This window comes from Columba livia, chromosome 28 (genome assembly GCF_036013475.1).
Source record: "Columba livia isolate bColLiv1 breed racing homer chromosome 28, bColLiv1.pat.W.v2, whole genome shotgun sequence".
Taxonomy (NCBI): Eukaryota; Metazoa; Chordata; class Aves; order Columbiformes; family Columbidae; genus Columba; species Columba livia.
In genome coordinates, this window is record NC_088629.1 from 1987748 (window position 1) to 2010399 (window position 22652).

Genomic DNA, 22652 nt, shown 5'->3' on the forward strand with positions numbered 1-22652 from the left:
GGGGCGCTGGCGGGCGGGCAGGCCCATCCCGTCCCCTCAGCCCCGTGAGGTGGCGGCGCGCGCAGCCCGGGGCCTCCCCCGCTCCGCCCGCTCCGCTCCGGCCCCGCGCAGGTGAGCGCCGAACCGGCCCCGGGAGCACCGGGAGCACCGGCCGGGGGAACCCCCGCCCCCCCCGCGGCCTCCCCTGCGTCCCCGCGGCCTCCCCGCCACCCCGGGCCTGTCCCCCCGGCCTGGGCCGCGGCGGCGCCGTCACCCCGGGCGGGGGGGTGAGTAGGGGGGGGGTCTCCGGAGTCGGTTTTGCGGTCGCTCCGGGAGCTCAGTCGCCGGTCCCGACCCGCGGTTCTTCCCGGGGAGCCGCCGCTTCCTCCCGGGGCCTCCGGGGCTCTGCGGGCCGCGGCGCCTCGTCGCGCAGGAAAATCACCTTTTCCCCTTGTTTTTTTCTTATTTTTATAATACTTTTCCTCCTCCCCGGCAGCAGCCGATCGGCCCCGAGCCCGCGGAGCCGCTGCCGCAAGATGAGCCGCCTGCGCTGCCCCGAGCGTCGGCATCCCCGGGCGGAGAGGCGGCCGGACGGGCCGGGATCGCTCCAGGTACGGCCGCTGGTCCTGCCCCTTCCCCTTCTCCTCCTTCCCCTTCTTCTCCTTTTCCTTCTCCTTCTTCTCCTCTCCTTCTTCTCCTTCTCCCCTCTTGTCCTCCTTCCTCCCCTCCTTCTTTCTTCCTCCCCTCCTTCTTTCTTCCTCCCCTCCTTCTTTCTTCCTCCCCTCCTTCTTTCTTCCTCCCCTCCTTCTTTCTTCCTCCCCTCCTTCTTTCTTCCCCTTCTCTTCCTCTCCCCCTCCTTCCCCTTCCCCCTCCTTCCCCTCCTTCTCGTTCTCCTTCTCCCTCTGTTCTCCTTCTCCCTCTCTTCTCCTTCTCCCTCTCTTCTCCTTCTCCCTCTCTTCTCCTTCTCCCTCTCTTCTCCTTCTCCCTCTCTTCTCCTTCTCCTTCTCCTTCTCCTTCTCCTTCTCCTTCTCCCTCCCCTCTTTCTCCCTCTCTCCTCCTTCTCCTTCCCCTCCTTCTCCTTCCCCTCCTTCTCCTTCCCCTCCTTCTCCCTCTCCCCTCCTTCTCCCTCTCCCCTCCTTCTCCCTCTCCCCTCCTTCTCCCTCTCCCCTCCTTCTCCCTCTCCCCTCCTTCTCCCTCTCCCCTCCTTCTCCCTCTCCCCTCCTTCTCCCTCTCCCCTCCTTCTCCTTCTCTTTCTCCCTCTCTCCTCCTTCTCCTTCCCTTTCTCCTTCTCCTTCCCCTTCCTGGGGACACGGTGACAACCGCCCCCAGCCACTGTCCCCAAATCCCCAGGGAGAACCCTCACCCCCCCATCCCCTCAGCACTAAGCCAAGCTCCCGCTGCAGGCCGAGCTTTGCAAAGCCCCGCTCAGCCACTTCTCCAGCAAATTTCCTCCTGTCGTTTCTGACGAGGCTTCACCGCCACCCCCCGAGCCATCTGCTGCCCCTCACGCTTTGGAATTGCCTTAAAATATCTACTTAAAGAGCGCAGATATTGCGTAACGCGCTGGGTCGGTGGGCGCCGAGCCGGGTTAGTGATCCCGCGATGCTTCCCCCCCCACCCCAAACTTCTGCTTTGGGTTGATAGTAACTTTAGGCATGATTAATAATAATTAATCATTGCCTTTGCCATCCTCTGCCTCTCTTCAACCCCTGGTTGGAGCAGCGTGGGGACGGAGCTGGGTACACATGTGGGTGGGAGCGTTTGACCCCACTTGGAGTGGCTTTGCGAGGGGCTTCCTCGCCAAAATGTTGCCCCGATAAGCCGCCTTTTCCGAAGGGCTGGAGGTCGAGGGGGTTTTAGGGCTCCCACATTGCGGGAGGCGCAAGGACTTTGAGGAGAGATGTCACACCAACTATCAATAGTTTGCTGTGGGTGAGCGCTGGGAGGTGGCGGCGTCGCTCCCGTACGGCGCCGCGCGGTTCACCCTTCTCCCGCTGCATTTCTCCCAGCCTGCCTTTGATTTTCTCCCGGATTTAGGAGGCGAGTCGCTGCCCGAAGGCCGGCGGTGCTGAGCAAAACATAAAGTAACGCTGCTTAATGGAGACCAGATGTCTTGGTGCGGCTTCATCCCGGCCCCCTGGTTGTGTGCCAGGGTTAATATTTCTTATTCCAGTCAGGCAGGAGCGAGATCTTTCTTGTTTTGCTGTTAGGCTGCCGCTGTGTTCCCGTGGATCCCCCTCTGCTTTTGCCCCTTCCCGAGGGAGCCGCGCTCTCCGATGGCCACACGGCTGCTTCACGGGCACCGTCTGTGCTAACAGGGGCTTTTCCTTCTTCCCCGTTTAATCCCCGGCTTTGGGGCTGTTCCCCCAAAGAGAAACTTGGCCCGTTAGGGCCGTGGGTGGAGGACGAGCGTGAACCCAGCTCAGCCTGTTTTCCAGCCCGGATTGCTTCATCGCCTGCAGTTTAATGGCTGTTGGGACGGGGGGGTTCCGCTGAACCTCGAGAGGCGAATAGATGCGTTTAACAACCGGAGATGCGAGCGGAGGAGAAACACAGCGAGGCCGAGGAGCGATTTTGGGGCGCGATAGGAGCGGGGATGAGTCCTCAGCGAGCCCCGATCGGCCCCCTCTTTGGGATGTCGCCGGAGACCGCGGCTGTGTGAGTGTTGGGGGGGGCTGGAGAGCAAAATAATCATAATAAGGAGTCAATGCGCTGATTTAAAACAAAACCCAAGGCGCCGCGTGGGTCTGGCAGCCGTGCCCGAGGTAGCGCTGCCGGCCCGTGGGCGGATTTATCTTGCGCAGCTCCCTAATCCGAGTTTAACCCTCTCGGCAGCTGCGAGCTCTGCCCGGCTCCGGCGTCACCGGCCGGGTGACGGTGGCGAAAGGCTCCGCTTGTCACCCCGGTTGTCTCGGCAGGAGCGCCGGTGTGATTCCCGCTTGGCCCCACTTCCCCTTCGCATCCTCCTTGCCGGCGCGGTGTTAATTGAAAAATTAGCCCGTCTGGGCTTTTGTGGTGCGAGCCTAAGAAGGAAAACCAGCTTCCTTTGGCGGGCAGGGGCTCGGGGATCTAATGACCACAAAAATGTGAAGCACGCGGGATTTGCGCCGGAGGGAAACGTCGCGTGTTGCCGCCGCGGGGCCGGGGCGAGCGCCGCTGGACTTTGGTCGGGATTTGTCACCTCCCGGTTAGAGCTGAAGCGCTTTGGGGTCGAGGAGGAGTCGTGTCCGTGGGAAGCGGCGCTCGCGTCCGGACACGCCGCTAGAAACACCCCGCGTTCCCCTTTCCCCCGTCTCGGGAGCTGCTTTAGGAATAAACACATAAAGCAGGGTCGCTGAACTAAGGGGGAAATATCTCATTGCGGTATTTCAATAATTTCACCGTTCGATCCCTCGTTTATCGGGTTTGAAAAGTGGGATCGAGTGCGAAGCGTTGGGCAGGACACGTCACCTCGGAGTCGGTGTCCGGACTTTGAACGCGGGGACCTTTTCCCGACATCCCGGCTCTCTCCCGGGCTCATCCAGCATGAAGGATTCGCCGTCCCAGCGCCACATCTCACTGTCACCCTCGGCTTAACCAAACCAGCACGGGGGATAAGTGACATTTCTAGGGGGAAGCGAAGCCACCGGGACCCGCGGCGCTGTGGCCCCAGCGTGGCGAAAAAAACCAGCACAAAGCAACCTGCTTCTTTTTTCCCCCTTTTTCCGTCTCTTTTTGGCTCGCTCAGGTTTTTTATCGTCATGGTAACGGGGGAATTTTGTGTAATGGCTGATAGACGCTTCCAGCTCTCTCAGGTCTGAGGGGAAGGGACCGCAAAGACCTTTAGGAACCCATCGCGACCGGCTCGGCCTCGCGCGCTTCCCGGGGCCGCCGGCCCGCTCCAGACAAGAACTTTGCGCCAAACCGGCGCTCGAGGCACATCCCAGCGCCAATTCCTGCTTTCCCGCCCTCCGGTTCTCCTCTGCCAGCTCTATCCCTGATTCTTTTTGTCTTTATTCTTGCCGTTTCCAGCTTTGAAGCACACGGACCCGCCGCTGCTATGGGCGACTCGGTGGCGGATCCGGGGAGCGGCGGGACGTCCCTCAGCGTCATCGCGGAAGGCGTCGGCGAGCTGGCCGTCATCGACCCCGAGGTGGCCAAGAAGGCCTGCGAGGAGGTCCTGGAGAAGGTGAAGCTGCTGCATGGCGCCTGCTCGGACACCGCGGCAGAGCCGGCGCCGCGCGCCGCGGCGGATTTGGCCAACGGAGACGTCGGGGACGGCTGCGAGATCCGGTGCTTGGACGATCCGCCCGGCGCGGCCTCCAGGATTAGGGAGGAGGACGAGGCGGCGGCCAACACGGTGAAAAGCGCCCGCAAGCGGCAGAAGAACAACTCGGCCAAGCAATCCTGGCTCCTCCGGCTCTTTGAGTCCAAACTCTTTGATATTTCCATGGCCATTTCATACCTGTACAACTCAAAGGAACCCGGCGTGCAGGCTTACATCGGGAACAGGTTGTTCTGCTTCAGGAACGAGGAGGTCGACTTCTACCTGCCGCAGCTGCTCAACATGTACATCCACATGGACGAGGACGTGGGGGACGCCATCAAACCCTACATCGTGCACCGCTGCCGGCAGAGCATCAACTTCTCATTGCAGTGCGCCCTGCTGTTGGGCGCCTACTCCTCCGACATGCACATCTCCACCCAGCGACACTCCCGCGGGACCAAGCTGCGCAAGCTCATCCTCTCGGACGAGCTGAAGCCGGCTCACAAGAAGAGGGAGCTGCCGTCGCTGAGCCCGGCGCCCGACACGGGCTTGTCCCCTTCTAAAAGGACTCACCAGAGGTCCAAATCGGACGCCACCGTCACCATCAGCCTGAGCAGCAACCTGAAGCGCACAGCCAGCAATCCCAAAGTGGAGAGCGAGGAGGAGGTAACGTTGGGGTTCTCCGCGGCCGCTTGTTCGCATCGCGTGGCTCCTTCTTTACCGCGCGGGGTTTTTAGCCGTCCCGGTTGCTGCAAACGGTTGAATTGTTGTTTTGTGGGTGTCTAAAAGTGCTGCATGTCGGTGGGTTGCACCCCAGGGGGGATTTTCCTCGGTGTGAGGGGCAGGGAGGATGTTTGGTGGCTTCGAGGTGAGGCAGAAATCTGGGTGAGGATGACCGAGTCACCTCCTACATTGCCGAATTGTGGTCAATGGGGCAGAGTCCCACTGGAGGCCTGTACCCAGTGCAGTGCCCCAGGGGTCGGTACTGGGACCAGCACTGTTCAATATATTCATCAATGACTTGGATGAGGGAATAGAGTGACTGTCAGCGAGTTTGCTGGTGACACCAAGCTGGGAGGAGTGGGTGACACTGGAAGCTGTGCTGCCATCAGAGACCTGGACAGGCTGGAGAGCTGGGCGGGAGAAATAGAACAAGGGCAAGTGTAGAGTCTTGAATGTGGGCAGAACAAGCCCAGGTTCCAGTGTAAGTTGGGAATGAGCTGTTGGAGCAGTGAAAAGGGAGCTGGGGGTCCTGGGGACAGCAGGGGGACCATGAGCCAGCACTGGGCCCTTGTGGCCAGGAAGCCAATGGGACCTGGGGTGGGTTAGAAGGGGGTGGTCAGTAGGTCAGAGAGGTTCTCCTGCCCCTCTGCTCTGCCATTGAATAACGTGTTTAGTTCAGACACTATAAGGATACACTTGAGAAACATATATACATATATATAAAATATGTACAGCCATAGCACCCTGAGAATGGCCCATTTTGTCTGATCTGGGAAGCTAAGCAGGGTCGGGCCCGGTCAGTACTTGGATGGGAGACCATACAGATACACAGCCATAGCACCCTGAGAACACCTGATCTGGGAAGCTAAGCAGGGTCAGGGCTGGTCAGTGCTTGGATGGGAGACCAGCTGGGTCCAGAGAGGTTCTCCTGCCCCTCTGCTCTGCCCTGGGGAGACCACACCTGGAATCTTGTGTCCAGCTGTGGCCCCTCAGCTCCAGCAGGACAGGGAACTGCTGGAGAGAGTCCAGCGCAGCCACCAAGATGCTGGAGGGAGTGGAGCATCTCCCGTGTGAGGAAAGGCTGAGGGAGCTGGGGCTCTGGAGCTGGACAAGAGGAGCCTGAGGGGGGACTCATTGCTGGGGATCAAGATGGAAAGGGGCAGTGTCAGGAGGATGGAGCCAGGCTCTTCTGGTGACAACCAGGGACAGGACAAGGGGCAATGGGTGCAAACTGCAACACAGGAGGTTCCGCTGGAAGATGAGAAGCAACTTGTTGGGGTGAGGGTGGCAGAGCCTGGCCCAGGCTGCCCAGGGGGTTGTGGAGTCTCCTTCTGTGCAGACATTCCAACCCGCCTGGACACCTTCCTGTGTAACCTCATCTGGGTGTTCCTGCTCCGGGGGGATTGCACTGGATGGGCTTTCCAGGGCCCTTCAACCCCTGACACTCTGGGATCCTGTGAATTCCCACACCTCACCCGCTCTCTCTATTACAATCTGTCTGTTGTAAATCTGGTTTCCTCCATGTCCCGACTTGTTCAGGCTTAGCAATGAGGTTTAATTGCAGGCGGAACAGGCTGTGGGCTGATAAACCGAAGGCTTTGCCAAGCCCTGCTTGGGCTTTCTGCCTCTTTTGGGCAGCGGGGGCCGGTGTGGAGCCAGGCGGGGGGTCAATGACTCTTGGGTGTCTCTGTGGGATGGAAACGGGACACGCCGAGGTCTCTTGTGCTCGCGGCCGCTTGAATAATGGAAAGCGAAGCTTTCCATGAATGATGGATGAGAGCGGCACTGCCAAGGGCTTCTCTTGTTGAGCTTTGAAATGTGTTTTGATCGCCCCGCGAGCTGTTTAAATGCTCAGGGCGACACCATAAGAACTTCCCAGCCGCAGAATATTCTCCACCAGCAAAATATTCAAAATATATTGAAATATTTGAAATCTCCAGTTTGAAAGCAGCCGAAGAGCTGCCCGGGTGCTGCAAATTTGGAATTGGCCGCTTTAATTTGATTTCATATCTAAGCTGGTTTACCCGCAGTCCGGGAAACCAGCAGATGGCTGGATTGAGTTGTGCTGGGAGCAGCCGCAAGCTCCTTGCCCAAATTGCCTTAAAATGGGGATTTTATAGCGTAAAATAGATAAACGGGTTAAAACGCGTCTGGAAGGGCTGCAGGGAGGCAAAACCGGAGCTTTGCGGGTGCGCGCGGGGCTGAAATACAAGAGGGGGCTCCTAAAGGTGCCTCCGTCCTTCGCTGCCGTTCTGGATTAGCTGAGTCAGACCCAAAGCCGGTATTAACGCTGCTTAAGGGAAGAAATCCCCACGTTGGTTTTAGAGCGTGGTGGGGCCGGATGGGGTGGATCTGGCCTTTCCCCTCTCTTAGGCGTCCGGAACGTCAACCTAATGGTATCAATTTACCCGGCGCTTGTCACGTTCCGATGAACGCGAAGGAAAAGCCGCGAGCTCGGAACGCGGATCGACTCGTCCATCCCTCTGGTTTTGCGTTTCTCCGACCTAAATACAAAGCCCGGATTAAGTGTCGCGGGGCCGCTCGGTGTTGGGTTTTCAAGGTGAGGGGAGGAACTCAACGCAACCCAATAAATCACAGCGCCTGAGTCTGGGATCAAGGGTCAAAAATGCGCAGAGCGGGTGGGGAAAAGCAGCTTTTTAATTGGATTTAGTGGTTTATTGGTCGCCGGCTGATCCAAAGCGGCTCCGTTTCAACGGGAAACATTTGGCCCAACTGCCTCGTCTAGTCAAATGAAAAGGAAATCTAATTAGAAAACTGCTAATTGAATCATGAGTTGAGTCCGCGCGTTGACGCCTTAAACTCAGCACTAAGCGTTGGTTTAAGGGCAGGATTTGCTGAGCCTAGATCTGAGGGGGCTTTGGAAACTCCGCCCTTGCTCGTTGCAAACACCATTATTTCCTGCGTAATTAGCGGATCACTAATTACCATCCTGAGACCCATGTGTTGCTTTTTGGGCAGTGGGTTTTAAAACCAATTCCCCGCCGGTTCCTACGGGCGCAAAGCTCTATTATTATATTTTTAGTTGCTTTTTGCATGAAATGATGGATTTATGGGCCGATTCGAACCGTCTCGTCCATCGTGGGAATAGTTCAGTTGTCAGGTTATTAATCTTTATGGGTGTTTCCATAGGGTTGATTTTATCTGCTGAAATGAGAAGGTAAATTAGACCCAAGGGAATTCAAATCAAGTGTTTTCGAAGCTGCTTTTTGGGCAGAAATCGGCACAATGTGACCCAAGGAAGTCGGTTTTAGGGGCGTTTAGCGGTAGGTTCTGCTCTGAACCATCAGCCCCGCTCCCCGTTTGCTTCCTAATTAAAACGCCGCCAAATTGTGATGGGTGGGGAGAAGAAAACCAAACCCAAACCAAAACGAAGCGGCAAGTGCTGGTTGGGAATGGAGAAGCTGGAGCTAAACTGTTGCTTTCTCTCCTGTCTCCTGTGACCGCCCCGTTCCAGGAGCTCTCCTCCAGCTCGGAAAGTCTCCATAAGTCGTGTTCTCCCGTAAGTGGCCGGTCTGTCCGTCCGTCCGTCCGTCCCCCCGCCTGGCCCCCCGCAGCAGCATCTCCTCTGCCACCCGCACAGTGTGTCCCCAGCACAGCGGCACCGTGTCCCCAACACAGCGCTATCTCCTGTGACCCACACACCGTGTCCCCAACCCAGCGGCACCGTGTCCCCAACCCAGCGGCACCGTGTCCCCAACCCAGCGGCGTCTCCTGTGACCCACACACTGTGTCCCCAACCCAGCGGCGTCTCCTGTGACCCACACACTGTGTCCCTAACCCAGCAGCACTGTGTCCTCAACCCAGCAGCATCTCCTGTGACCTCTACACTGTGTCCCCAACCCAGCGGCACTGTGTCCCCAACCCAGCAGCATCTCCTATGCCCCAAAAACTCCGTGTCCCCAACCCAGCAGCACCGTGTCCCCAACCCAGCGGCGTCTCCTGTGACCCACACACTGTGTCCCTAACCCAGCAGCACCGTGTCCCCAACCCAGCAGCATCTCCTGTGACCCCTACACTGTGTCCCCAACCCAGCGGCACCGTGTCCCCAACCCAGCAGCATCTCCTATGCCCCAAAAACTCCGTGTCCCCAACCCAGCAGCACTGTCTCCCCAACCCAGCGGCATCTCCTGTGACCCCTCCACTGTGTCCCCAACCCAGCAGCACCGTGTCCCCAACCCAGCGGCATCTCCTGTGACTCCTACACTGTGTCCCCAACCCAGGAGCATTTCCTGTGCCCCAAACTCCGTGTCCCCAACCCAGCGGCATCTCCTGTGCCCCCCAAACTCCATGTCCCCAACCCAGCAGCACCGTGTCCCCAACCCAGCGGCATCTCCTGTGACCCCTCCACTGTGTCCCCAACCCAGCAGCACCGTGTCCCCAACCCAGGAGCATTTCCTGTGACCCCTCCACTGTGTCCCCAACCCAGCGGCATCTCCTGTGCCCCCCAAACTCCATGTCCCCAACCCAGCAGCACCGTGTCCCCAACCCAGCGGCATCTCCTGTGACCCCTCCACTGTGTCCCCAACCCAGCAGCACCGTGTCCCCAACCCAGGAGCATTTCCTGTGCCCCAAACTCCATGTCCCCAACCCAGCGGCATCTCCTGTGCCCCCGAAACTCCACGTCCCCAACCCAGCAGCACCGTGTCCCCAACCCAGCGGCATCTCCTGTGACCCCTACACCGTGTCCCCAACCCAGCAGCACCGTGTCCCCAACCCAGCAGCATCTCCTGTGACCCCTCCACTGTGTCCCCAACCCAGCAGCACCGTGTCCCCAACCAGGCGGCATCTCCTGTGACTCCTACACTGTGTCCCCAACCCAGGAGCATTTCCTGTGCCCCAAACTCCATGTCCCCAACCCAGCGGCATCTCCTGTGCCGCCCAAACTCCATGTCCCCAACCCAGCAGCACCGTGTCCCCAACCCAGCGGCATCTCCTGTGACCCCTACACCGTGTCCCCAACCCAGCAGCACCGTGTCCTCAACCCAGCAGCATCTCCTGTGACCCCTCCACTGTGTCCCCAACCCAGCAGCACCATGTCCCCAACCCAGTGGCATCTCCTGTGACCCCTACACCGTGTCCCCAACCCAGCAGCACCGTGTCCCCAACCCAGCGGCATCTCCTGTGACTCCTACACTGTGTCCCCAACCCAGCAGCACCGTGTCCCCAACCCAGCAGCATCTCCTGTGCCCCCCAAACTCCATGTCCCCAACCCAGCAGCATCTCCTGTGCCCCAAACTCCATGTCCCCACCCCCTGCTCCGCGTGTCCCCCCCGCCGGCCCTGGGAAACGCAGCTTTGGGCAAACCTGCTGGTTTGGCTCCAATCCGGCCACACAACCCCGAGGAGCTGGGGGTGCCCTGGGGGGGCTCACGTCTCACCCCCCTAAAAACCATCAAAATACAAAGCAAAGGAGAGAGGAACCTCACGTGGGGCCGGGCGGATGGAAGAGGAAATGCTGTTTCCTTCGATTTGACTGAAAATCTTCTCTGCTGGATGAGATTTAATTTGCTTTTCTCCCACGAATCGGTCCCCCCCCTTCTACCCTTTTTCCCCGAAAATAAGGCAGGGTCAGTATTAATTTTTGCTCCAGAAGACGCTGACTTTTTCACATGTGTAGCAGCCTCTAGGGCTTATTTTTGGAGTAGGGCTTAAATTTTGAGCATCCTCAAAAAATCCCGAAACAAATCCCACTAGGGCTTAATTTTGGGGTAGGTCTTATTTTCGGGGAAACGGGTAAAGCGTTGAGCTTTGTTCTTTCAATCAAAACCCAGCGTCTCCCTGATGTTTTTCCTTCAAAACGAGCCCTTTTAATTGTATTTATATTTGGAATCAGCAGCATCTTTAAGCGGCGCGAGGCTGGGGCGGGGGGGGCGGGTAGGATGTGGGGCTCCCCATCCCGCTTTGCCCCCCACTTTTAGGTAAAAGTGGCTTTATTTTGCAAATCACAGGTGGCGATTTCTCCTCCCCTTGGACCCAGATTATTTATTAAACCCTGTATCAAACCGAAACGTTTCTAAAACCCGGTTATCGGTGCCGGTGAATCGGTGGCTCCGCTCGGCACCACCGGGGTGTTTCCAACCCTTGAGTCCACAGGGGGGGCTGGTCCTTGGGGTGGCCGCGGTTTTGCCGTAGAAAGCGGAGATTTGGGGTTGTTTTGGGGATGATATCGGGGATGTGCTCCTGGGGAGCAGGAGGCACTTGGAATATCGTCCCGCTTTGCGCAGAACTGGATTAAATAAAGAGCGAGATCTTGCGTTCAACGCACTGCCAGGGAGGATTTGGGACAGACAAACCGCTTCCCACCCGCCCTTTCCCAAAAGGGACCCCCCCCAGCCCCATCTTTCTCGTTTCCTTTGTGTCGCTCGGCGGCGGCTCCTTGGCTTCCCCTTCTCCCGCTTGTTGCATGTGCGTTTGCAGCATGATTGCGCGGAGTTTCATTCTGCACCCGCAACGGCAAGAATCGGCCGCCATCGTGATTTAAACGCTCGGGACAAAGCGGAGCGAAGGGCTCCGGTTGACCTGTGGGGGTCTGAGGGGCTTCGGTTTGATCTTGAGATGATGGGATTGAGCAATCGATAAAGAGAAAATAAAGCGGGGACAAGGCTGATTTGCGCTGGGGGATCCGTGGGTTTCTGGTGGGGATGCGAGCGCTGGAATTTTGGGCAGGATGTGTGGTCAGAGCGATTTGATGCTGCTCTGCCTCCGGTTGACGAGCCAGACAGGAGCGTCATCCAAGAGGGAGGCACGGGAAGCACCTTTGGGGCTAATCCCATTGATTTTAACCCATGGAGCCCATTCGCAAACCCCACCAATGTCTCCTCAACCCCCTCACCTTTCTAACTCTCCCCCCCGACCCCCCCCCAGCCCGTCAGACTCGCTCCCGAGCGGGAGTTCATCAAGTCCCTGATCGCCATCGGGAAGCGCTTGGCCACCCTGCCCACCAAAGAGCAGAAGACGCAGCGGCTCATCTCGGAGCTGTCGCTGCTCAACCACAAGCTGCCGGCGCGCGCCTGGCTCCCCACCGCCGGCTTCGACCACCACGTCGTGCGCGTGCCGCACACCCAGGCCGTCGTCCTCAACTCCAAGGACAAGGTAGGACAGCGGATATTGGGCCTTTTCCCTCCAAAAGCGGCTTTTTGCTTCGGAAGGTGGGTTTTGTCCTCGGCGCGGACATCTAATTGCCATAAAAACCCTGTGCAAGGGTTAAGAGCGTCGCGCTGCCTCCTGTAGCCTTTGGGGCTCTGGAGCTGGAGAAGAGGAGCCTGAGGGGGGACTCATTCCTGGGGATCAAGATGGAAAGGGGCAGTGTCAGGAGGATGGAGCCAGGCTCTTCTGGTGACAACCAGGGACAGGACAAGGGGCAATGGGTGCAAAGTGCAACACAGGAGGTTCCGCTGGAAGATGAGAAGCAACTTGTTGGGGTGAGGGTGGCAGAGCCTGGCCCAGGCTGCCCAGGGGGTTGTGGAGTCTCCTTCTGTGCAGACATTCCAACCCGCCTGGACACCTTCCTGTGTAACCTCATCTGGGTGTTCCTGCTCCGGGGGGATTGCACTGGGTGAGCTTTTTGGGTCCCTTCCAACTGCTGACGTTCTGGGATTCTGATAACACACATTTTGCACCCCCTCAGGCTCCCTATTTAATCTACGTTGAAGTACTTGAATGTGACAATTTCGACACCGCGAATGTGCCCGCCCGCATCCCCGAGAACCGCATCCGCAGCACCCGCTCGGCCGAGAACCTCCCCGAGTGCGGCATCACCCACGAGCAGAGGACCGGCAGCTTCTCCACCGTCCCCAACTACGACAACGACGACGAGGCTTGGTCCGTGGACGACATCGTGGAGCTGCAGGTGGAGGTGAGTCGAGCACCCGGCGGCGGGGACGGCGGCTCGGAACGGCCGCCGCATCCCACCTCTGGCGCCTTTTCCCACCTGGCAGCTGCCGGAGATCCACACCAACAGCTGCGACAACATCTCGCAGTTCTCGGTGGACAGCATCACCAGCCAGGAGAGCCGCGAGCCCGTCTTCATCGCCGCCGGGGACATCAGGTGAGGCCACCGCTGGTTACAGCCCAAATTTTAGAGCGGGCTGAGATTTGTCTGCTAGATTTGCACTGTGCAATCTCTGGGTGGCAAGACCCCTACACTGAGGGCTGAGCTGGTGCAGCTGCCCCTGCGCAGCTTTTCCCTCCTTGGCTCCGGGTTTGGGGTGAATCCATGAGATTCACGGGGTGTTTTGGCCGGAAAAGGCTCTGGGAGTGCGTGGGGATGGTGTTTTCTCTCTGGACGCCGCGTTTCGCTCCGTAACGGCCGCGTTCGGCAGGCGGCGGCTCTCGGAGCAGCTGGCGCACACCCCCACCGCCTTCCGGAGGGACCCCGAGGACCCGTCGGCCGTCGCGCTCAAGGAGCCCTGGCAGGAGAAAGTCAGGTAGGGCTGGAAGGGACGCGGGTGACGGGATGGGACGGGACGGGCGCCGCGGGGACTTTGGACAGCAGAGAAACACGAGGAAATGGCTCCATGGCCCCGACTTTGGGTCCCATGGGGAGGGCAGAGAGCGGCGGGTGCGCCCGAGGAGGGGAAGAATCAGAATCCACGGCGGGTTTGCTGCCCTGGCGTTGGGCTTTGAGGGGTGTTACCGGGTACTCACGGGCATCTTTTCTATCAGAGGAGTTTGACCTGGCGCAGAATAAACTCGGTTGTGTTCCTCATCAATAATTGCACGTCCAACGCTCAAATTTCAACCTGAGCAAGAGCCCTCCGGGCTCTATAAACCTGCGGGTGTGTCCGCGTTGTACTTGGGAGCTGCTGTTGTGCGGAGCTCTGCGGTACCGGGGTCCCCGTAGCCCTGGGTGTGCCCCCCCCCATGCTCCCGTCCTTGTCCCATATTAATGAAATATAACATGTGTAGAGTCTTGAATGTGGGCAGAACAAGCCCAGGTTCCAGTGTAAGTTGGGAATGAGCTGTTGGAGCAGTGAAAAGGGAGCTGGGGGTCCTGGGGACAGCAGGGTGACCATGAGCCAGCACTGGGCCCTTGTGGCCAGGAAGCCAATGGGACCTGGGGTGGGTTAGAAGGGGGTGGTCAGTAGGTCAGAGAGGTTCTCCTGCCCCTCTGCTCTGCCCTGGGGAGACCACACCTGGAATATTGTGTCCAGCTGTGGCCCCTCAGCTCCAGCAGGACAGGGAACTGCTGCAGAGAGTCCAGCGCAGCCACCAAGATGCTGGAGGGAGTGGAGCATCTCCCGTGTGAGGAAAGGCTGAGGGAGCTGGGGCTCTGGAGCTGGACAAGAGGAGCCTGAGGGGGGACTCATTGCTGGGGATCAAGATGGAAAGGGGCAGTGTCAGGAGGATGGAGCCAGGCTCTTCTGGTGACAACCAGGGACAGGACAAGGGGCAATGGGTGCAAAGTGCAACACAGGAGGTTCCGCTGGAAGATGAGAAGCAACTTGTTGGGGTGAGGGTGGCAGAGCCTGGCCCAGGCTGCCCAGGGGGTTGTGGAGTCTCCTTCTGTGCAGACATTCCAACCCGCCTGGACACCTTCCTGTGTAACCTCATCTGGGTGTTCCTGCTCCATGGGGGGATTGCACTGGATGGGCTTTCCAGGGCCCTTCAACCCCTGACACGCCAGGATTTCCCACAGGAGGATCCGTGAAGGTTCCCCCTATGGCCACCTGCCCTCCTGGCGCCTCCTCTCCGTCATCGTCAAGTGTGGGGACGACCTGCGGCAGGAGCTCTTGGCGTTCCAGGTCCTCAAGCAGCTGCAGGTGAGGGGTTGAGCGGCTGTGCGGGGGCCGCACCGCCCGGGGGGGCCCTGAGGGATTTTCTCGCTCTCTCCCGCAGTCCATCTGGGAACAGGAGCGCGTCCCGCTCTGGATCAAGCCATACAAAATCCTCGTCATCTCCGCCGACAGCGGCATGATTGAGCCCGTGGTGAACGCCGTGTCCATCCACCAAATCAAGAAGCAATCGCTGCTCTCGCTGCTGGACTATTTCCTGCAGGAACACGGGAATTACAACACCGAGTCCTTCCTGACGGCACAGAGGAACTTCGTGCAGAGCTGCGCCGGTTACTGCCTGGTGTGCTACCTGCTGCAGGTCAAGGACAGGCGAGTCCCCGCGCCGCCTTTGCGGCTTTTCCCCGCCATCCATCATTTCGGCCCTGGGTTCGGCGGGGAAATCGCGGCGTGCGCAAAGCTTAACGGGCCGGTTCCCCCTCCCGCGCAGGCACAACGGCAACATCTTGCTGGATGCGGACGGACACATCATCCACATCGACTTCGGGTTCATCCTGTCCAGCTCCCCCAGGAATCTCGGCTTTGAGACGTCGGCCTTCAAGCTCACCACGGAATTCGTGGATGTGAGTGAACGGGGGGGACGTGACGTGACGCTGCAGTGGGTTTGTCACCCGTGGTAGCTCCTGGGCCACCTCAGCCCGGCCGCTCTCGGGACCTGGACACTGGGGGTGTCTGTTTGAAGTGAACCCCCCCTAAAATGCCCCGCAGGTGATGGGCGGGCTGAACGGGGACATGTTCAACTACTACAAGATGCTGATGCTGCAGGGGCTCATCGCCGCCCGCAAGCACATGGACAAAGTGGTGCAGATTGTGGAGATCATGCAGCAAGGTAAGAGGAGGGAATAGAGACTGTCAGCAAGTTTGCTGGTGACACCAAGCTGGGAGGAGTGGGTGACACTGGAAGCTGTGCTGCCACCAGAGACCTGGACAGGCTGGAGAGCTGGGCGGGAGAAATGTGATGAAATAGAACAAGGGCAAGTGTAGAGTCTTGAATGTGGGCAGAACAAGCCCAGGTTCCAGTGTAAGTTGGGAATGAGCTGTTGGAGCAGTGAAAAGGGAGCTGGGGGTCCTGGGGACAGCAGGGGGACCATGAGCCAGCACTGGGCCCTTGTGGCCAGGAAGCCAATGGGACCTGGGGTGGGTTAGAAGGGGGTGGTCAGTAGGTCAGAGAGGTTCTCCTGCCCCTCTGCTCTGCCCTTGAATAAAGGGTTGAGTTCAGATACTATCAGGATACACTTGGGGAACATATATGTAATATATACAGCCATAGCACCCTGAGAATACCCCATTGCGTCTGATCTGGGAAGCTAAGCAGGGTCGGGCCTGGTCAGTGCTTGGATGGGAGACCGTACAGATACACAGCCATAGCACCCTGAGAACACCTGATCTGGGAAGCTAAGCAGGGTCAGGCCTGGTCAGTGCTTGGATGGGAGACCAGCTGGGTCCAGAGAGGTTCTCCTGCCCCTCTGCTCTGCCCTGGGGAGACCACACCTGGAATCTTGTGTCCAGCTGTGGCCCCTCAGCTCCAGCAGGACAGGGAACTGCTGGAGAGAGTCCAGCGCAGCCACCAAGATGCTGGAGGGAGTGGAGCATCTCCCGTGTGAGGAAAGGCTGAGGGAGCTGGGGCTCTGGAGCTGGACAAGAGGAGCCTGAGGGGGGACTCATTGCTGGGGATCAAGATGGAAAGGGGCAGTGTCAGGAGGATGGAGCCAGGCTCTTCTGGGTGAGCCGGGGGCGCCCAAAAACAGTACAGGGAGGAAAACGGGGCCGTAAATGGTGACAAAGGGGGACAGAAGCCACCAACCCATGTCCCTCTGTCCCGCAGGGTCACAGCTCCCCTGTTTCCACGGCTCGTCCACCATCCGCAACCTGAAGGAGCGTTTCCACATGAACATGACGGAGGAGCAGCTGCAGCTGCTGATCGAGCAGATGGTGGACGGCAGCATGCGCTCCATCACCACCAAGCTCTACGACGGCTTCCAGTACCTCACCAACGGCATCATGTGAGGGCTCCCCTGGGGGACAAGGACGTCGCATCGCAGGGTTTCCCCGGGGCCGCTTTGGCCAAGACTCCTCGATAAAATGAAACGAGGAAAGAAAAGAAACAACAAGAACCAACCAACCCCAGAAACCAAAACCCACTCGTGAAAAATCCAAGCGAAATCGGATCATGCGGTAACGGTGTCGCGCGGGGGTGACGCCCGGCGAGGGGACGGGGACCGGGACCGCGCTCCCATCAGTATTACCGAATGTCCCCTCAATGTCACCGCAAGATGTTGAGGACCTTGTGGGGGGGGACACAGGCCTGGCCCCCCCGTGTTTGGCATCTGCTGTGACTGGAGCCGCTGCTCACGGTGCCACCCGCGTGTCCCCCCCGGGTCCCACTCGCCACCCACCCACCCGCCACCCCTTTTGTTTCTCGCACCCCCCGCCCGTCCCGCCCCCCCACGCGGGGCTGGTGCCCCCCAGCTGTCACCTCCCGCCCCCTCCAGCACCTTTTGGTTTGACTCCGTTCCAGGAATTTGGGACTGTGACCCCCCCACCCTGCATCCCTTTTGCAATAATTTCTCTGCTGCTTTTCCTTGGGGGGGTTTGAGCCCCTTTCCCCACTGGGGTGGCCGTGGCGGTGTGGGGGGGCAGAGCCAGCGCTGCACCCCCAAAATTCCCCCCCCCTCCGCTCCCTCCAGCCCCTATTTTTGCTTTAAGAGCAGTGCCCCCCACCATGTCCCCCCCGTCCCGCTGCAGCGTTGCCCCCCCCCAGTCTCTTTGTTTAGCACTAATTTGTCCCGTCGCTTTTTTAGCATTAAAATCCCCACCCCAATTCTCTTTTTAAAAAGCTGGTGGTCACAAACCACCTTGTGGGGGCGGGGGGGGCGGGAATTAGGGACAGAATGGGGGGGGGGGGCCCCCACCCCGCGGCCATAGGGAATCACAGGCCTCATTTTGGGGGGGGTCCCCCCCTCCTCCTGTTGCAGTGGGGGGCTCATAGGAGCCCTATGGGGATGTGGAGGGGGGGACACCCCTTTTTTGGGGCAGGACCAACACCCTTGTGCTGGGGGGGGACACACACACACATGCCCCCCCCCCACCCCGCGGGGCCAGGTAAGCAAGACAGGGCACAGCAGGGGTTAAACCACTAAAAGTTTAATTAATTGCGTTATTACTACAAGAATAAATGATACCTGAGAGCTCTGCAGTGCCCGGAGTTTTACTGTAGCATCAGCACGACCCTAAAAACAAGAGCACGGCCCCCCCCCCCAACCCCGACCCCCCCCCATTTTGAACCGAAATCACTCTAAAGGCACTGAAGTGCTTGAAAACCAAGAGATTACAAAGCGATTCGTTTCCTTCCTCTAAAACTCGTAGAAACTTTAGGTTCTTCTCTATTATGAAACAGCATTTACACGTTCACGGCCCCACGCGCTCGGGGTGGGGGGACAAAGGGGGTTTTGGGAAGCGTTTGGTTGCTTTTGCGCCTTTTAGGTTAAAAAGTGGCCCCCCCCGCCCACCCCGGGTCTTGTGGTGTTGGTTGAATCCACCCCAGCGCTTCAACCCAAGGAAAAGCAACCAAAGGCCAAGCCCAGCACATAAGAAATCAACCCAAACCCCAAAACAACACCAAAACAACCCCCCCAAAATCACAACAGTAGTTTTCTGGTTGTTACTTTTAGTGTATGATACAACTTTACAAAGCTCGTTAGCGGGTGGTTATTCACAAGGAAATGATGAGAACGCCCCAGCGACACCGTTTCGGGCTGGGTTTTGCTCCTTTATTCCCCCCAAAGGGATCGAGACCCTCGCGGGGACGCGGGTCGGGCTGCGGTGACACCAGCGGGTGACACCGGTTCCCCCCGGACTCACCGGCAGCGGTTCGGCAGCGGCTTCTCGGTGACGGATCGCGCCTCGTTTTGCCTCCGCCGCCCCCCATTCTGCTCCTCTTCCTCTTCTTCCTCCTCGCTGGGAGCGGCCAAACCGCCCCGAGTCCGCGCGGTGACGGCGAGAAGGGACCTGGGGCTGCGGGTCTGGAACCGGCTCCCAAATGAGCAACATTCGAAATGGGGAGATTAAAAATAACACAACAAAACAAAGTGGATGTTGCTGTGATGTTGTCAGCACAGACGTCTCTGTCCTGCGCCGGAGAAGCGACCGTGGTCACGATTTGCCGGCAGCACCGGGGCGGAGAGGAGCCCGGGGTTGGCACCGGCGGTGCGGGGTGGGATGGGACGTCCTCCCGTCCCCGGGAGCGGACGAGGACCGAGCGGCGAACAAACCGTTTGGTCTCCCCGCGAAGCGGCGGCGCGTCCGGACTCGGCTCTTTGTGCCCCGGACGATCCGGTGACCGAAATGCTCCGGTGCAGACCAGCTTCTCTCTTGGCGGCTCCGCGATGCGAACCGGAGGAGGGATGGAGGACACGGGGTCACGGCGGCTCCGCGCCCATTATTTACAGGTGTTGGGTTCCCCCGGTGGCGGCGCTAGTTCTCGGGGCTGGCGTTCTGCCGGGCGCGGATGAAGGCCATGCCGTGCGTGCGGAAATGCGTCTTGAGGTTGAGCTGGGTGTCGAAGCAGCGGCCGCACACCTTGCAGGAGAGTTTGCCGTCGGGCGCGTGCTGCGCGGCGCCGTCCCGGGGGCTGCGCGGCCCCGGTTCCTCCGGCTCCCCCGCGCTTCTCTTCTTCTTGTGGGTGATGAAACGGTGGCGGTTGAGCGAGACCTGGGAGGTGAAGCAGAGCCCGCACTCGCGGCACTGGTGGGAGCTCTCGTCAGTCCGGTGCTGGGGGATGTGCTCCTGGAAGTCGGCGGAGCTGCTGGCCAGGTAACCGCACTTTCGGCAGCGGAAAGGGGCCTTGCGCTCGCCCTTGTGCGTTTTGGAAGGGGGGGTGGTGCTGTCGGGCTCCTCGCTGCACGAGTCGCCCTCGTCCGAGGAAAGTTTGCGCTTCCGAGCGGACACCTGCGGGAGGGCGGCGTCAGGGGCGCTCCTGCCCGCGCCCCAACCCGCGCGGGGGGTCCTCGCGTCCTTGGACACCTTCAACCCGCCCAAACCCTCCGCCAACGCCCCGAGGGGCCTCGTACCTGCGCGGTGCCGGTGCCGATGCGGGCGATCACGACCTCCTGGCTCTTGGGCTGGTCGGTCACTTTGATCCCGTGTCGCACCTGGATGTGTTTCTCCAGGATGAGGCGGCTGCTGAAGGTGCGTTTGCCCTCCGTGCAATATCTGCAGGGCCAAGAAGGCGATGGAGCGATGGAAGCCGAACCCCAGCGTCCCCACGCTGCCCCAAACCTGCTCATCCACGTCCCTTTAGAAAGTACACCCCCCCCCCGGTGCCTCCTTTCCCTCCTATCTATTAAATCTCCATCACTTGCAGCTTTATCCTCCCCGCAGCAGCTTCCCCAGAAGGAACCGGGTCGCCCCCTCCGCCACCCCGAAGCCGCGGCGTTACCGGCAGGGATAGACGCGCTTGATCCCCTCGTGGTTGACGCGCACGTGTCTGCGCAGGCTGGGCGCGGAGCAGAACGAGCGCTCGCACAGGTGGCACGGGAACTTCTTCACCGACTGCGAGACACAAAGGTGCGGGTGGGCGCCGCGCCGGGGGGCTCCCCAAACCCTCCCCGCCCCCCCGGTGTCCTTCTCCTCACCTTGCCGTGGTCTTTCTTCATGTGGGACACGTACTCGTCGCGCTCCGGGAACCAGGAGTGGCAAACGCCGCACGTCCACCCGCTGCCCTTGGACTTGTTGCCCGTTTTGCGCTGGAAGCGGCTCCGCTTGGTCTTGCGCAGCTCGGGGGAGCTGGGGGGCTCGTCCTCCTCCGTGGACGACGACGATTCCTCCGAGATCTTGGACACGGGGGTTTCAACGGGCTCCTGTTTGGGCGTCAGCAGGACGGCCACCTTCTTCGCCAGGTCTTCCTTGGGCTTCTGGGGCTGGTGAGTGTTCTGGAAAGCAGAGAGGGTGGTGGTGGGTGTCTGGGGCTGGAAGGAAAAGCCCCCACACCCCAACCTGCAACAACAGGCTCATCTCATGTTTTGGGACAAGGGAACCAGATCTCAGGGCCCTGCTGCATCAGCAGGTTGCCCACCCTTTAACCCACCCCCCGGCGTGCGAGAATTCTCCGATATTTGTATAAAAATAAAGCGGTGGGATGGTGAGAGCGTCACCTTGAGGTGCTCCAGCATGGTGCGCTTCTGCGCGAAGAGCAGCGGGCAGTCCGGGCACTTGAAGACGCTGACGCGCTGGTTGAGCAGGTGCTGGTCGAAGTGGGAGGAGAGCAGCGGCTTGTGGGTGAAGACGGTGTCGCACATGGCGCACTTGTAAATCATCCTGGCGGGGGGGAAAACACCGGCGCTGAGGGGAAAGAGCAGCCCCGGGTGCGGTGCGACCGCGCTCCGAGTTCCTCCCGCAATGTCCCGCGCTCCTTGTTCTTGGAATCATATTCGTTAAAGTGAAATAAATGATGAGTAATGCGGTTTGCTGAGATAGCGGTATCGAAAGACTGATTTGTGCAGTGCTGAGTAAGGAGGGAATGAAGATATTTTAGCGTAGCTTTCTGTAAGGCAGTAACGCTGTGGAAACGTCGCGCATAAGGAGGAGAGGATGCCAAGAAACGTCGTTGAGGTTGGAAAAGAGCTTTATCATCATCAAGTTCAACGATAACCCAACTCTAGCACTGCCCCATGTCCTGAGAACCTCCTGTCCGTCTGTCCAGCCCTCCAGGGATGGTGACTCCAGCACTGCCCTGGGCAGCCTGTTCCAACACCCACAGCCCTTTGGGGAAGAATCATCACCAAGGTCCCATCTCCAATCTCTATTTGTGATGCTGAGGGTGGGAAAACCAGGTTGCCCAGAGAGGTGGTGGATGAACCATCCCTGAGAACACCCAAGGTCAAGTTTGATGGGGCCCTGAGCAACCTGGTATGATTGGGGACATCCCTGATCTGTTGGAGATGTCCCTGATCTGTTTGGGATGTCTCTGATCTGGTTGGATGTCCCTGGTCTGTTTGGAGATGTCCCTGGTCTGCTTGGATGTCCCTGGTCTGGTTGGATGTCCCTGGTCTGGTTGGATGTCCCTGGTCTGGTTGGATGTCCCTGGTCTGGTTGGATGTCCCTGGTCTGGTTGGATGTCCCTGGTCTGCTGGAGATGTCCCTGCCCATGACTAGATGGTCTTTGAAGGTCCCTCCCAACCCAAACCCTTCCATGATCATAGAGTCACCATTTGGGTTGGACGAGACCCTCAAGATCATGAAGTCCAACCATAACCCACCCCTGCCCCATGTCCTGAGAACCTCCTGTCCGTCTGTCCAGCCCTCCAGGGATGGTGACTCCAGAACTGCCCTGGGCAGCCTGTTCAACACCCAACAGAAGACATTACCCCCAAATTTCCAACCTCAACCTCCCGTCTCTGCTGGCAAGGCGTGGGGAGCACTCACTTGGACTGCTGGTTGCTGAAGCCGGGGTGCTGCGTGTAGACGTGCGCGTGGGCGCTGGGGGCCGACTTGAAGGCCATGGGGCAGATGGGGCACTTGTGGAACACCTCGCAGTGGGACGTCTGGATGTGCGACTTGATGGAGTTGACCCCACCAAAGACCACGGCGCAGCTGGGACACCTGAGGAGGTGACACAGGAAGGTGTCCAGGCGGGTTGGAATGTCTGCACAGAAGGAGACTCCACAACCCCCTGGGCAGCCTGGGCCAGGCTCTGCCACCCTCACCCCAACAAGTTGCTTCTCATCTTCCAGCGGAACCTCCTGTGTTGCAGTTTGCACCCATTGCCCCTTGTCCTGTCCCTGGTTGTCACCAGAAGAGCCTGGCTCCATCCTCCTGACACTGCCCCTTTCCATCTTGATCCCCAGCAATGAGTCCCCCCTCAGGCTCCTCTTGTCCAGCTCCAGAGCCCCAGCT

At 59.4% G+C, this 22652-nt stretch overlaps 2 protein-coding genes across 10 annotated transcripts in view; one reads left to right on the top strand and one right to left on the bottom strand.

The window, feature by feature from the left end:
* Positions 1 to 17947, top strand: PI4KB (phosphatidylinositol 4-kinase beta). Of its 6 annotated transcripts, none has more exons than XM_065043216.1 (13): positions 1 to 111; positions 476 to 590; positions 3991 to 4891; positions 8424 to 8468; positions 11833 to 12060; positions 12596 to 12823; positions 12906 to 13015; positions 13290 to 13394; positions 14606 to 14729; positions 14806 to 15071; positions 15190 to 15322; positions 15468 to 15588; positions 16585 to 17947. In XM_065043216.1, exons 3-13 carry the CDS (start codon positions 4019 to 4021, stop codon positions 16764 to 16766), a joined length of 2415 nt encoding a protein of 804 aa, XP_064899288.1. In that variant the 5' UTR covers positions 1 to 111; positions 476 to 590; positions 3991 to 4018; the 3' UTR covers positions 16767 to 17947. The 6 variants fall into 6 exon arrangements, with proteins under 6 accessions (XP_064899288.1, XP_064899291.1, XP_064899290.1 ...); XM_065043218.1 differs by having other exon boundaries at positions 36 to 111; positions 479 to 590; XM_065043217.1 differs by lacking the exon at positions 1 to 111 and adding an exon at positions 126 to 266.
* The window catches only part of ZNF687 (zinc finger protein 687), a 21597-nt gene continuing 16832 nt past the window's right edge, over positions 17888 to 22652 (bottom strand). For 3 of the 4 annotated variants that reach the window (XM_065043202.1, XM_065043204.1, XM_065043203.1), the window contains 6 exons: positions 22182 to 22358; positions 20912 to 21074; positions 20393 to 20689; positions 20197 to 20309; positions 19829 to 19970; positions 18992 to 19706 (listed from right to left, as the gene is read on the bottom strand). In XM_065043202.1, coding sequence (XP_064899274.1) covers positions 19233 to 19706; positions 19829 to 19970; positions 20197 to 20309; positions 20393 to 20689; positions 20912 to 21074; positions 22182 to 22358 — 1366 coding nt within the window. In that variant the 3' untranslated portion in view covers positions 18992 to 19232. Of the gene's footprint in view, positions 19707 to 19828; positions 19971 to 20196; positions 20310 to 20392; positions 20690 to 20911; positions 21075 to 22181; positions 22359 to 22652 lie in introns of all 4 variants that reach the window. The other variant, XM_065043201.1, reaches the window with a different exon arrangement.